A 14597-nucleotide genomic window follows, 5' to 3' on the forward strand; every position below is an offset into this window, starting at 1 on the left:
GAGGCTATAAAATCCTTTCCGTCTGGAAAACCCCCAGGGCTTGATGGCATACCGGTAGGGGTATATCAAGCCTTTTTTGATATTCTCAAAGCTTCATTGTTAGCTTGTTTTAACTACTCCTATAGAAATGGTAGTCTGTCAGGTACTCAGCAGAAAGGTCTGATTTCACTATTATTAAAACAAAACCCAGATTGCAAATATAAAGATCCAGTCTATTTAAAAAAAGGAAGACTTTTACCCTGCAATGTTGATGCAAAAATACTAGTGAAATGCATAGCACTCAGAATTAAAAAAAAGTTTTTTACCAGGTATTGTTCATCCTGATTAGACCGGTTTTCTACACGGACAATACATTGGAGATAATATACGACAACTACTAGAGATAAAAGAACAACATGAAACATCTAAGAAGTCAGGCTAGGTGTTAGTGGATTTTGAAAAGGCCTTTGATAAAATTTATTTATAAATGCCTGGATTTTTCCAATGTTGGTGATTCTCTTATATAAATGGGTAAAAGTAATGTATAACAACCCCAGATGTAAAATAGTAAATACCAGCTACTTCTCAGAGAGTTTTGAATTGTCAAGAGCAGTTAAACAAGGGTGTCCGCTGTCACCATATCTATTCGTTATGGCTATCGAAATGCTAGTTAATAAAATCAGATCAAATAACAACAACTCTCCTTCCATGGCCTCCAACCGCTCTTAAACGCAAGTAAAACTAAATGCATGCTCTTCAACTGATCGCTGCCCACACCTGCCCACCCGCCCAGCATCACTACTCTGGACAGTTCTGACTTAGAATATGTGGGCAACTACAAAATACCTAGGTGTCTGGTCAGACTGTAAACTCTCCTTCCAGACTGACATAAAGCATTTCCAATCCAAAATGAAATCTAGAATCGGCTTCTATTTCGCAAAAAGCATCTTTCACTCATGCTGCCAAACATACCCTCGTAAAACTGACTATCCTTCCGATCCTTGACTTCGGCGATGTAATTTACAAAATAGCCTCCAACACTCTACTCAGCAAATTGGATGCAGTCTATCACAGTGCCATCCGTTGTCACCAAAGCCCGAAAACTACCCACCAATGCGACCTGTATGCTGTCATTGGCTGACCCTCGCTTCATATTCGTTGCCAAACCCACTGGCTCCAGGTCATCTAAGATTATTTGCTAGATAAAGCCCCGCCTTATCTCAGCTCACTGGTCACCATAGCAGCACCCACCCGTAGCACGCGCTCCAGCAGGTATATTTCACTGGTCATCCCCAAAGCCAATTCCTTCCAGTTCTCTGCTGCCAATGACTAGAACGAACTGCAAAAATCACTGAAGTTGGAGACTCATATCTCCCTCACTAGCTTTAAGCACCAGCTGTCAGAGCAGCTCACAGATCACTGCACCTGTACATAGCCCATCTAAATACCCCATCCCCATACTGTTATTTATTTAATTTATTTTGCTCCTTTGCACCCCAGTATCTACCTGCACACTCATCTTCTGCACATCTATCACTCCAGTGTTTAATTGCTATATTGTAATTTTTTCGCCACTATGGCCTATTTATTGCATTACCTCCCTTATCCTACCTTATTTGCACACACTGTATATAGACTTTTTCTATTGTATTATTGACTATGTTTGTTTATTCCATATGTAACTCTGTGTGGTTTGTGTCGCATTGCTTTGCTTTATCTTGGCCAGGTCGCAGTTGTAAAGGAGAACTTGTTCTCAACTAGCCTACCTGGTTAAATAAAAGGTGAAACAAAATAATAATAATAAATTAGAGGATTAGAAATCCAAGGCTTAAAAACAAAAAGGTGTCCATGTATGCCAATGACTCAGGTTTTATATTAAGTCCGCAAGCTAGATCGCTGCAATGTCTCATTGAAGATCTAGATTTTTCTGGACTCTTTGGAATAAAACCTAATTACGATAAGAGTACAATATTACGCATTGGATCTTTAAAAAATAAAAATTTTACATTACCCTGCAGTTTACCTATAAAATGAGCTGACGGTGAAGTAGACACACTTGGTATCCATAGATAGATATAAATGAGCTCTCTACAATGAATTTCAATAGAAAACTTGCAAGATCCTGAAATTATGGAGAGGTACAGTGGGGCAAACAAGTATTTAGTCAGCCACCAATTGTGCAAGTTCTCCGACTTAAAAATATGAAAGAGGCCTGTAATTTTCAGCATACGTACACGTCAACTATGACAGACAAAATTAGAAGAAAACAAATCCAGAAATTCACATTGTAGGGTTTTTAATGAATTTATTTGCAAATTATGGTGGAAAATAAGTATTTGGTCACCTACAAACAAGCAAGATTTCTGGCTCTCACACACCTGTAACTTCTTCTTTAAGAGGCTCCTCTGTCCTCCAATCGTTACCTGTATTAATGGCACCTGTTTGAACTTGTTATCAGTATAAAAGACACCTGTCCACAACCTCAAACAGTCACACTCCAAACTCCACTATGGCCAAGACCAAAGAGCTGTCAAAGGACACCAGAAACAGAATTGTAGACCTGCACCAGGCTGGGAAGACTGAATCTGCAATAGGTAAGCAGCTTGGTTTGAAGAAATCAACTGTGGGAGCAATTATTAGGAAATGGAAGACATACAAGACCACTGATAATCTCCCTCAATCTGGGGCTCCACGCAAGATCTCACCCCCCGTGGGGTCAAAATGATCACAAGAACGGTGAGAAAAAATCCCAGAACCACACGGGGGGACCTAGTGAATGACCTGCAGAGAGCTGGGACCAAAGTAACAAAGCCTACCATCAGTAACACACTATGCCGCCAGGGACTCAAATCCTGCAGTGCCAGACGTGTCCCCCTGCTTAAGCCAGTACATGTCCAGGCCCGTCTGAAGTTTGCTAGAGAGCATTTGGATGATCCAGAAGAAGATTGGGAGAATGTCATATGGTCAGATGAAACCAAAATATTACTTTTTGGTAAAAACTCAACTCATTGTGTTTGGAGGACAAAGAATGCTGAGTTGCATCCAAAGAACACCATACCTACTGTGAAGCATGGCGGTGGAAACATCATGCTTTGGGGCTGTTTTTCGGCAAAGGGACCAGGACGACTGATCCGTGTAAAGGAAAGAATGAAATGGGCATGTATCGTGAGATTTTGAGTGAAAACCTCCTTCCATCAGCAAGGGCATTGCAGATGAAACGTGGCTGGGTATTTCAGCATGACAATGATCCCAAACACACCGCCCGGGCAACGAAGGAGTGGCTTCGTAAGAAGCATTTCAAGGTCCTGGAGTGGCCTAGCCAGTCTCCAGATCTCAACCCCATAGAAAATCTTTGGAGGGAGTTGAAAGTCCGTGTTGCCCAGCAACAGCCCCAAAACATCACTGCTCTAGAGGAGATCTGCATGGAGGAATGGGCCAAAACACCAGCAACAGTGTGTGAACACCTTGTGAAGACTTACAGAAAACGTTTGACCTCTGTCATTGCCAACAAAGGGTATATAACAAAGTATTGAGATAAACTTTTATTATTGACCAAATACTTATTTTCCACCATAATTTGCAAATAAATTCATTAAAAATCCTACAATGTGATTTTCTTTCTCATTTTGTCTGTCATAGTTGAAGTGTACCTATGATGAAAATGACAGGCCTCTCTCAACTTTTTAAGTGGGAGAACTTGTACAATTGGTGGCTGACTAAATATGTTTTTGCCCCACTGTATATACACCTCTCTATTTATGGAAATATTGCCCTGATTAACTCCTTAGTCGTATCTTAGTTTACTCACTTACCTATGGCGCTGCCTACTCCTGGTGATTCATTTTTCAAATCATATGAGCAAAATATATTACGCTTTATCTGGGATGCTAAACCAGGCAAAATAAAGTGTACCTTATCTATATAATGAATATGAACTGAGTGGGTTGAGATTATTAAATATAAAAGCACTAAACCTCTTTCTAAAAGCTTCACTTATACAAAAGTTTTACTTGAACCCTAATTGGTATATTACTAGGAAAAACTAATCTATTGTTTAAAAATTGCCTTTTTGTCTTTGTGCAGATTGCCACGTCTCATTTTCGATTAATTGAAAATGAAACATTTTTCAAAGTATCTCTTTTTCAAACAAGCATCACAGAGCTGGCTACAATTCCAAATTAATTCCCTTGAAAAGATAGAACAAATATTACAACAAATATTATGGCTGACCTCAAATGTGCTGGTTGATAAAAGACCTGTGTTTATGAATGTTTGAAAAGGGTATTTTGTTTTTAAATTATATTGTAAATTGGAATGGTAGAGTTATGTCTTTCATGGAGTTATTAGAATTGTATGGGAAGGTCTGCTCAATCCAAGATTACAACCAATTGATTACATCATTACCCCAAAACTAGGCAGGTGCCAGCGGGAGGAGGTAGGGGAATGCTCATCCAGAAGCGGCGCTCCTAGTGGCTGGGGACTTTAATGCAGGCAAACTTAACTAATTTCTAACAGCATGACACATGTGCAACCAGATGAGAAAAAAAAAAAAAACTGTAGACAACCTTTACTCCACACACAGGGAAGCATACAAAGCTCTCCCTCGTCCTCCATTTGGCAAATCGGACCATAATTATATCCTCTTGATTCCTGTTTACAAGCAAAAACTAAAGCAGGAAGTACCTGTGAATCGTTCAATTCTGAAGTGGTCAGATGACGCGGATGTTACGCTACAGGACTGTTTTGCTAGCACAGACGAATACATTCCGGGATTCATCCAAAGGCATCGAGGAGTATACCACCTCAGTCATCGGCTTCATCAATAAGTGCATTGACAACATCGTCCCCCCAGTGACCGTACCTACAAATCCCAACCAGAAGCCATGGATTACAGGCAACATCCGCATCGAGCTAAAGGCGAGAGCTGATACTTTCAAGGAGCGGGACACTAATCCGGACGCTTATAAGATATCCCGCTATGCCCTCAGACGAACCATCAAACAAGCAAAGTGTCAATACAGGATTAAGTTAACTTCTTGGATATAGGGGACACTATTTTAATTTTTGGATGAAAAACGTTCCCGTTTTAAACAAGATATTTTGTCACGAAAAGATGCTCGACTATGCATATAATTGACAGCTTTGGAAATAAAACACTGACGTTTCCAAAACTGCAAAGATATTGTCTGTGAGTGCCTGGTATGGCAACTGCTTGGCATCTGACCGTAAGGCGCTAGAGAGGGTAGTGCGTACGGCCCAGTATATCACTGGGGCCAAGCTTCCTGACATCCAGGACCTATATACTAGGCGGTGTCAGAGGAAGGCCCAAAAAATGGTCCAAGACTCCAGTCACCCAAGTCATAGACTGTCCTCTCTGCTACCACACGGCAAGCGGTACCGGAGCACCAAGTCTAGGACCAAAAGGCCCCTTAACAGCTTCTGCGCCCAAGCCATAAGACTGTTGAACAACGAATCAAATACCAGCCGGACTATTTACATTGACCACCCCCTTTGTTTTCACACTGCTGCTACTCACTGTTTATTATCTATGCATAGTCACTTTACAAATGACATCAACTAACCCGTACCCCTGCAATGATTAGGTACCGGTACCCCCTGTATATAGCGTCATTATTGTTTTGTACATTTATTGTGTTATTTTTGGATTGATTCGATGTTTTAACTCTATTTCTTGAACTGCATTGTCGGTTAGGGGCTTGCATGTAAGCATTTCATGGTAATGTTGTATTCGGCTCATGTGACAAATAACATTTGATTAGAACTGGTCTGTCTGCCCAATATAAAGGATCAAAACGGGCAGAGGAATAAAAATAGCATAAATAGGAATACCAGTTTCATTTGAGGACAAGGATGTTGACAGCTGTGCCATAAGGATGGCTAAATAGTTGGGAAGAGATTTTTGATGTACCGATTCCATGGTACAGGGTGTATGAGTTGATATGCACTGCTCCAAAAAATAAAGGGAACACTAAAATAACACATCCACATCGAATGAATGAAATATTCTTATGAAATACTTTTTTCTTTACATAGTTGAATGTGCTGACAACAAAATCACACAAAAATTATCAATGGAAATCAAATTTATCAACCCATGGAGGTCTGGATTTGGAGTCACACTCAAAATTAAAGTGGAAAACCACACTACAGGCTGATCTGACTTTGATGTAATGTCCTTAAAACAAGTCACAATGAGGCTCAGTAGTGTGTGTGGCCTCCACGTGCCTGTATGACCTCCCTACAACGCCTGGGCATGCTCCTGATGAGGTGGCGGATGGTCTCCTGAGGGATCTCCTCCCAGACCTGGACTAAAGCATCAGCCAACTCCTGGACAGTCTGTGGTGCAACGTGGCGTTGGTGGATGGAGCGAGACATGATGTCCCAGATGTGCTCAATTGGATTCAGGTCTAGGGAACAGGCGGGCCAGTCCATAGCATCAATGCCTTCCTCTTGCAGGAACTGCTGACACATTCCTGCCACATGAGGTCTAGCATTGTCTTGCATTAGGAGGAACCCAGGGCCAACCGCACCAGCATATGGTCTCACAAGGGGTCTGAGGATCTCATCTCGGTACCTAACGGCAGTCAGGCTACCTATGGCGAGCACGTGGAGGGTTGTGCGGCCCCCCAAAGAAATGCCACCTCACACCATGACTGACCCACCACCAAACCGGTCATGCTGGAGGATGTTGCAGGCAGCAGAACGTTCTCCACGGCGTCTCCAGACTCTGTCACATGTGCCCAGTGTGAACCTGCTTTCATCTGTGAAGAGCACAGGGCGCCAGTGGCGAATTTGCCAATCTTGGTGTTCTCTGGCAAATGCCAAACGTCCTGCACGGTGTTGGGCAAGATTTGCCAATCTTGGTGTTCTCTGGCAAATGCCAAATGTCCTGCACGGTGTTGGAGTCTGTTTCTGACCGTTTGAGCAGACACATGCACATTTGTGGCCTGCTGGAGGTCATTTTGCAGGGCTCTGGCAGTGCTCCTCCTGCTCCTCCTTGCACAAAGGCGGAGGTAGCGGTCCTGCTGCTGGGTTGTTGCCCTCCTACGGCCTCCTCCACGTCTCCTGATGTACTGGCCTGTCTCCTGTTAGCGCCTCCATGCTCTGGACACTACGCTGACAGACACAGCAAACCTTCTTGCCACAGCTCGCATTGATGTGCCATTCTGGATGAGCTGCACTACCTGAGCCACTTGTGTGGGTTGTAGACTCCGTCTCATGCTACCACTAGAGTAAAAGCACCGCCAGCATTCAAAAGTGACCAAAACATCAGCCAGGAAGCACAGGAACTGCGAAGTGGTCTGTGGTCACCACCTGCAGAACCACTCCTTTATTGGGGGTGTCTTGCTAATTGCCTATAATTTCCACCTGTTTTCTATTCCATTTGCACAACAGCATGTGAAATTTATTGTCAGTGTTGCTTCCTAAGTGGACAGTTTGATTTCACAGAAGTGTGATGGACTTGGAGTTACATTGTGTTGTTTAAGTGTTCCCTTTATTTTTTTGAGCAGTGTATGATGTTGCTATGGATGGTTACAATGTGTTTAGGGATGATAGGAAAGGCAAAGGTGGTGGTGTTGCTATTTACACAAATAATCTTGTTTGTGTGTCTCTGTTAAAGGCTACTTCCAGTCCTAAACAATTTGAATTGTTGGCTTTAAATCTGCAGTTGTGTTTCAACTCAAGAAAAACAGTTATAGGAATCTATCATCCACCTTCCGCCAAAAAATGTGTACTAAACAAACTCACCGACTTAATTGCCATTTCTATTACACCGGAGGTGTTGATTGCTGGAGATTTTAATCTTGCATGGAGAACGCAGGATGCTGATTGTCTAAATGATTTTTGTACTAATCTAAATTTGACCCAGCTGATTACAAAGCCCACTCATCCAAACTTAAAGGACCCTACAAAGTTGACTTTGTTTGACCTCATATTTACAAACACTGCAGAGAAATACGCTGGGAGTGGGGTATTTGCTTGGGATATTAGTGACCACTGTCCTATTGCATATGTCAGGGATATATGGACGCCTTGATCCAAACCTTGTTTTATCAACAATATCAATTTTAAACATTTTAATGAACAGGCCTTTTTTGTGACCTTTATTTTGGTGACTTTGATTGTATTGCATCTATACCTGACCCAGAGTTGGCTCTTAACCACTTCTCAAATGTTTTCAATTGTATTGTAGATTAACATGCTCCCCATTCAAAAAATTGAATCTTGCCCTTGGTTCAGTCCAGAGCTATCTGAAGTCATACACAACAGAGATGCTGCCTGGGCCAAAGCTAGATTCACAGACTCCCAGACACAGACTGGCAGTCTTTTAGGCGGTTGAGAAATCTGTGTGTAAAACTAGTTAAAAAAGCAAAATCAGATTATTATGTTAATATACTATCTGAATGTACCGGGAACCCAGCTAAATTTTAAAAAGCTGTTGACTGAAGGGTTGTATCCCCTCTTCTCTCCCCCAATAAATTAATTTAGATTCTGGCCCTATTACTATTACTGACTAAATTGATATCATTAATGCATTTAAATCGCCATTTTATATTTATATTTGAATATATTTCAAAGCCAGCTCTTGAAAAGAGTAGTTTGGATGTAGATGGTGAAAATCTATTGAATGATACTGAAAATGCTAGTCAGGAGTTTTTTTTGTTAACATTATACCCCAAAAAATCCACAGGGGCTAATCATTTGGATCCTGGTCTGCTTAAGTGTGCAGCACCCCTTATTGCTGGCTCAGTAGCCCACATTTTCAATTTAACATTATCAGGAAGTATTCCAAAAGCTTGGAAATCCACATGTTCTGCCACTCCATAAGGGTGGTGATGCAAATTATCTTGAAAACTAATCGCCCCATTTCAAGACTACCTTGTTAAGCTAAAATTATTGAATCCTTGGTTAATGTACAACTTCATCCTTTTTATCTGATAATTGTATTCTTAATATAAACCAATCAGGGTTTAGGCCTGGGCATAGTACTACCACAGCAACCACGCTAGTTGCTAATGATCTTGTCAATGCCTTGGATGTTAAAAAGAGCTGGGCTGCCTTGTTTATTGATCTGTCAAAGGCGTTCGACACTGTTGATCATTCTGTTTTGCTGAAGAAATTATCAAGAGTAGGCCTGGGATATACAGCCTGTTTATGGTTTCAGAATTATCCTAGCGACAGAACTCAGGCATTCTTGATAGGTGGGGTTAAATCAGAATTTCTTGAGATTCAAAAAGGTTTTCGCCAGGGTTCAATTTTGGGTGCATTATTGTTCACTTTGTTAGTTATTTTAGCATTCATCTCTGTGCAGATGACACAGTTTTGTATTCCTGTGCCTTCTCAGTGCAGCAGGCCATTTGTGAACTTCAGCATGACTTTGATTCAATTCAGAAATACAAGTAAAAACCACGCTCATGCTGTTCTCTAGGTCACGAAATGTTGACCTTGAGAACCTGCATATTTGTGCTATAAATGGAGCCCAAATTGAGCTTGTTTCTCAATATAAGTACCTAGGTGTCTGGATTGATGACAAGTTATCCTTCCTAACACATATAACAAATCTGACTAAGAAGCTAAGTTCCAAGATAATTTTTTTATATCGAAATAAATCATGCCTTAGTATTAAAAATAGGAGAAATATTGTTAAAGCAACGCTTCTTTCTCCCTGTATTGGATTTTGGTGAAATTGTTTACATGCATACGGCAACCTCTCTTTTAAAACCCTTGGACGCAGTCTACCATTGTGCAATATGTTTTATCACAGGGACAATTTCAGGACTCATCATTGTAGTCTGTATACAAATGTGGGATGGGCCTCAATGTCTGTAAGAAGAGAGCTGAATTCTCATTTACTTATTTACAAAGTAATCTTACAGAAACTCCCTCCATATGTAACTTCATTAATTAAAATAAGAATAATAAGTTACCAAACCCGTTCACAGGAATGGATAACACTAGAGATCCCTTCAGTCTCCACAGACATAGGAAAATCCGCATTTAGTTTTTTGCACCTAATTTGTGGAACAATATGCAGAGTTCACTGCAGCTAGATGTACTGGTGCCACTCAGGTAGTTGAAATTATTGATTGAGGACCTCTATGTAGTTGAATGTGATTGCTTTTATTAAATGTTTATTTTTGTTAATTGTGTGCTGAATTATACTGTTTTATACACGTGAATGTTTTAATATTCTGTTTTTATTGTAATGTGTACAGGGCTCTCTTGTAAAAGATGTATAATCTCAATGTGACTCCCTGTTGAAATCAAGGTTAAGTAAAAACAAGATAAAATTATTATACAGAATTCTTGCCACCAACAAAATGTTGAACATTTGGGGCATGCAATCATTGCAGCTCTGCAGATTTTGTTGTAAAATTATTGTACAGAATTTTTTGCCACCAACAAAATTTTGAATATTTGTGGCTTGCAATCATTGCAGCGCTGCAGATTTTGTTGTAAGGATACAGAATCAATAGACCATTTGTTTTGGTATTGCCCTCAGGTAGCCTGTTTCTGGTCTCCGGTTCAGGAATGGCTGAAAATGCATAACATTGATCGAAAATTGACCCTAGAAATAGTATTGTAGGGAGATCTGGAGAGACCTGGTCAGTCAATCACTAATATACTAATACTCTTAGTTAAAATATTTATCTTCAACTCATAATCTGTGGATTCTGTTCGATTTAATAGATTCAAATTGTATGTTAAAACACTACAGCATAGTTGAAAGATATATGGTGCGTAGAAATCAAAAGAGGGTGGCTAGCAGAGATCGTGGGATGGGCTGAAGGAAGCTGAGGGTTGGGATGTGGAATTGGAGACAAGTGAGAGTGGAGTTGCTGGGCAAAAAGGGGGGGGGGGGGGGGGTACAACTCAATATTAAGGTGTTCCTAATGTTTGGTATACTCAGTATATTATATACCGAGTATACAGTTGAAGTCGGAAGTTTACACACACTTTAGCCAAATACATTTAAACTCAGTTTTTCACAATTCCTGACATTTATTCCCAGTAAAAATTCCTCGTCTTAGGTCAGTTAGACCCATTTACGACCAAGCTTTAACTTCCTGACTGATGTCTTGAGATGTTGCTTCAATATATTCACGAAATTTTCATTCCTCATGATGCCATCTATTTTGTGAAGTACACCAGTCCCTCAATCAGCAAAGCACCCCCACAACATGATGCTGCCACCCCCGTGTTTCATGGTTGGAATGGTGTTCTTCGGCTTGCAAGACTACCCCTTTTTCCTCCAAACATAATGATGGTAATTATGGCCAAACAGTTCTATTTTTGTTTCATCAGACCAGAGGACATTTCTCCAAAAAGTAAAATTTTTGTCTCCATGTGCAGTTGCAAACCGTAGTCTGGCTTTTTTATGGCGGGTTTTGGAGCAGTGGCTTCTTCCTTGCTGTGCGGCCTTTCAGGTTATGTTGATATAAGACTCGTTTTACTGTGGATGCAGATACTTTTGCACCAGTTTCCTCCAGCATCTTCACAAGATCCTTTGCTGTTGTTCTGGGATTGATTTGCACTTTTCGCACCAAAGTACGTTCATCTCTAGGAGACAGAATGCATCTCCTTCCTGAGCAGTATGATGGCTGCATGGTCCCATGGTGTTTATACTTACGTACTATTGTTTGTACAGATGAACGTGGTACTTTCAGGCGTTTGGAAATTGCTCCCACGGATGAACCAGACTTGTGGAGGTCTACAATTTTTTTTCTGAGGTCATGGCTGATTTATTTAGATTTTCTCATGATGTCAAGCAAAGAGCCACTGAGTTTGAGGGTAGGCCTTGAAATACATCCACAGGTACAACTCCAATTGACTCAAATGATGTCAATTAGCCTATCAGAAGCTTCTAAAGCATGACAATTTTCTGGAATTTTCCAAGCTGTTGAAAGGCACTGTCAACTTAGTGTATGTAAACGTCTTACCCACTGGAATTGTGATACGGTGAATTATAAGTGAAATAATCTGTCTAAACAATTGTTGGAAAAATTACTTGTGTCATGCACAAAGTAGATGTTCTAATCGACTTGCCAAAACTATAGTTTGTTAACAAGAAATTTGTGTATTTAAAACTTCCGACTTCAAATGTATATTATCTTTTCTGCATACTTTATATCTGGTATAGTTATTTAAATATGCACTATGCAGAAACAGTACTGCCATTACCTGGTTGCAAAAAATGTAATAGTTCGCCTAATTTTAGTTTATGTGACAAAACATGTAAGATAGTGTAGAGAATCATTGCACAATCTAAACCGCTGTGAAATATATTTTCCACAACCAAAAATATTGTATTTTCAGCTGTTTAAAGCTGGTGTAGAAAACCAAAAGCATAGAAGTAGCACACACAGAACAGATCTACAGCTTCTTAGACTGGCTTTCAATGAGAATGACAGATCTATAATACACATTTCTATGTGAATTTGGCCAGGTCGCCCAAAAAGTTACATATTGCAGCTTTAAGTTGACACTGAAAGTGTTGTGTCCATCCGGAAAATGTGCAATGCACCAAAATGTGTATCCCGCGACCTTTATCTCTTTCCCTGCCTTGACCCACAAGTGGGTCCCAGCCCACAGTTTGGGAAGCACTGGTTAAGGCTGCATACTGGTCTGTGTGGCGGCTGTCAAGTAAAGTATATTCCCTGGTCAGTGAGATGTAATTATCAAGTAGTTATAGGGGCTGTAAAATAGTCTACACCCTTGTCTGTGTGGAGGCTGTAAAGTAGACTCCCCACCCTGGTCTGTGTGGAGGCTGTAAAGTAGACTTCCCACCCTGGTCTATGTGGAGGCTGTAAAGTAGTCTACGTCCTGGTCAGTGTAGAGTACTTACTGAGGCCAGCGGTAGTTGGCGCCTGCGAGCCTGGCTGTGCCTGGAGATGAAGGAGCGTGCTGACAGCCGGTAGTGGTTGAGCAGGCATGTGATCACCACCACCATCACCATCATCACCACCACGATCACCAGGATCTGCACAAACTCCAACTGGGCTGGAGAGAGAAGGGAGAGGTTAGAGCTAGTGGAAGAGTGGAATACTTGATTGTATCACCTAAGCTTCATCAACATATCATCAAGTGAGAGGATACGATGTATTGGACCTTCTTTTAGTCTAGCTCCGGTTATTATATTGGATGTGCGTGAAACTCCATTCATAGAAATTTGAAGAACCCAAGAGGACAAATAGGAGGATATGTACATTGCAGTTTATTGGGAAAGGGTGTTTGGGACCATGGTAATTGAAGACAACTTAGTCCGATGTTACGAAAAGCAACTTGCATAGGTCTACAGTGCATTCGGAAAGTATTCAGACCCAGTGACTTTTCCACATTGTTACGTTACAGCCTTGTTCTAAAATTTATTAAAACGTTTTATTTTCTTCTCATCAATCTACACACAATACCCCATAATGACAAAGCAAAAACTGGTTTGTAGAAATGTTTGCAAATTTGTAAAAAATAAAAACTGAAATATTACATTTACATTTACAAGTATTCAGACCTGATACTCAGTACTTTGTTGAAGTACCTTTGGCAGCGATTACAGTCTCGAGTCGTCTTGGGTATGACACCACAAGCTTGGCATACCTGTATTTGGAGAGTTTCTCCAATTCTGCTCTGCAGATCCTCTCAAGCTTTGTCATACCCAGAGATGTTAGATTGGGTTCAAATCTGACTTTTCCCGAAGCCACTCCTGCATTGTCTAGGCTGTGTGCTTAGGGTCGTTGTCTTATTGGAAGGTGAACCTTCCCCCCAATCGGAGGTTCTGAGCACTCTGGAGAATGTTTTCATCAAGGATCTCTATGTAATTTTCTCCATTCAATCCTGACAAGTCTCCCAGTTCCTGCTGCTGAAAAACATCCCCACAGCATGATGCTGCCACCACCATGCTTCACTGTAGGGATGGTGCCATATTTTCTCCAGACGTGATGCTTGGCATTCAGGACAAAGAGTTCAATTTTGGTTTCATCAGACCAGAGGTGTGTGCCTTTGAAAATCATGTCCAATCAATTGAATTTACCACAGGTGGACTCCAAGTTGTAGAAACATCTCAACGATTATGAATGGAAACAGGATGCACCCGAGTTCAATTTCGAGTCTCAAAGCAATGGGTCTGAATACTTATGTAAATAAGGTTTTTTATCTTAATACATTTACAAAAATGTATTAAAACCTGTATTCCCTTAGTCATTATGGGGTGTTATGTGTAGATGAATAAGAAAAAATATATATTTGTATCCATTTTAGAATAAGGCTGTAACGTAACAAAATGTGGAAAGGTCGAGGGGTCTGAATGCTTTCCGAATGCACTGCATGTTTGGTAACCCTTCATTTTACAGCCCGGTAGTTATTAGACAATAACTAGATAAATACAAAAAGTAAACACATGGTAACTATTTGGTCTAAAACATACTTATTAGGTACCAAACAAGTACGTACTGCATACTTACTTAGTAAATACAAAGTAGCAAAATGTAATTATATAATAGTCCTCTAAAGTCCCAAAGGTTAGTATTGAGGTACCCATTATGTAAATACCAAGTAAAAACATCTATGGTATATTGTATTTATTTATTACCATGTACTTA

General features: G+C 40.5%; 1 protein-coding gene across 2 annotated transcripts in view; it reads right to left on the bottom strand.

Moving 5' to 3' along the window:
- The window catches only part of pmepa1 (prostate transmembrane protein, androgen induced 1), an 85180-nt gene that overhangs the window by 11487 nt on the left and 59096 nt on the right, over positions 1 to 14597 (bottom strand). For both annotated transcript variants that reach the window (XM_021568436.3, XM_021568437.3), the window contains exon 2: positions 12848 to 13002. In XM_021568436.3, coding sequence (XP_021424111.3) covers positions 12848 to 13002 — 155 coding nt within the window. The remainder of the gene's footprint in view (positions 1 to 12847; positions 13003 to 14597) is intronic.

Source organism: Oncorhynchus mykiss, chromosome 17 (assembly GCF_057628025.1).
Source record: "Oncorhynchus mykiss isolate SJ-2025 chromosome 17, ASM5762802v1, whole genome shotgun sequence".
Classification (NCBI taxonomy): domain Eukaryota; kingdom Metazoa; phylum Chordata; class Actinopteri; order Salmoniformes; family Salmonidae; genus Oncorhynchus; species Oncorhynchus mykiss.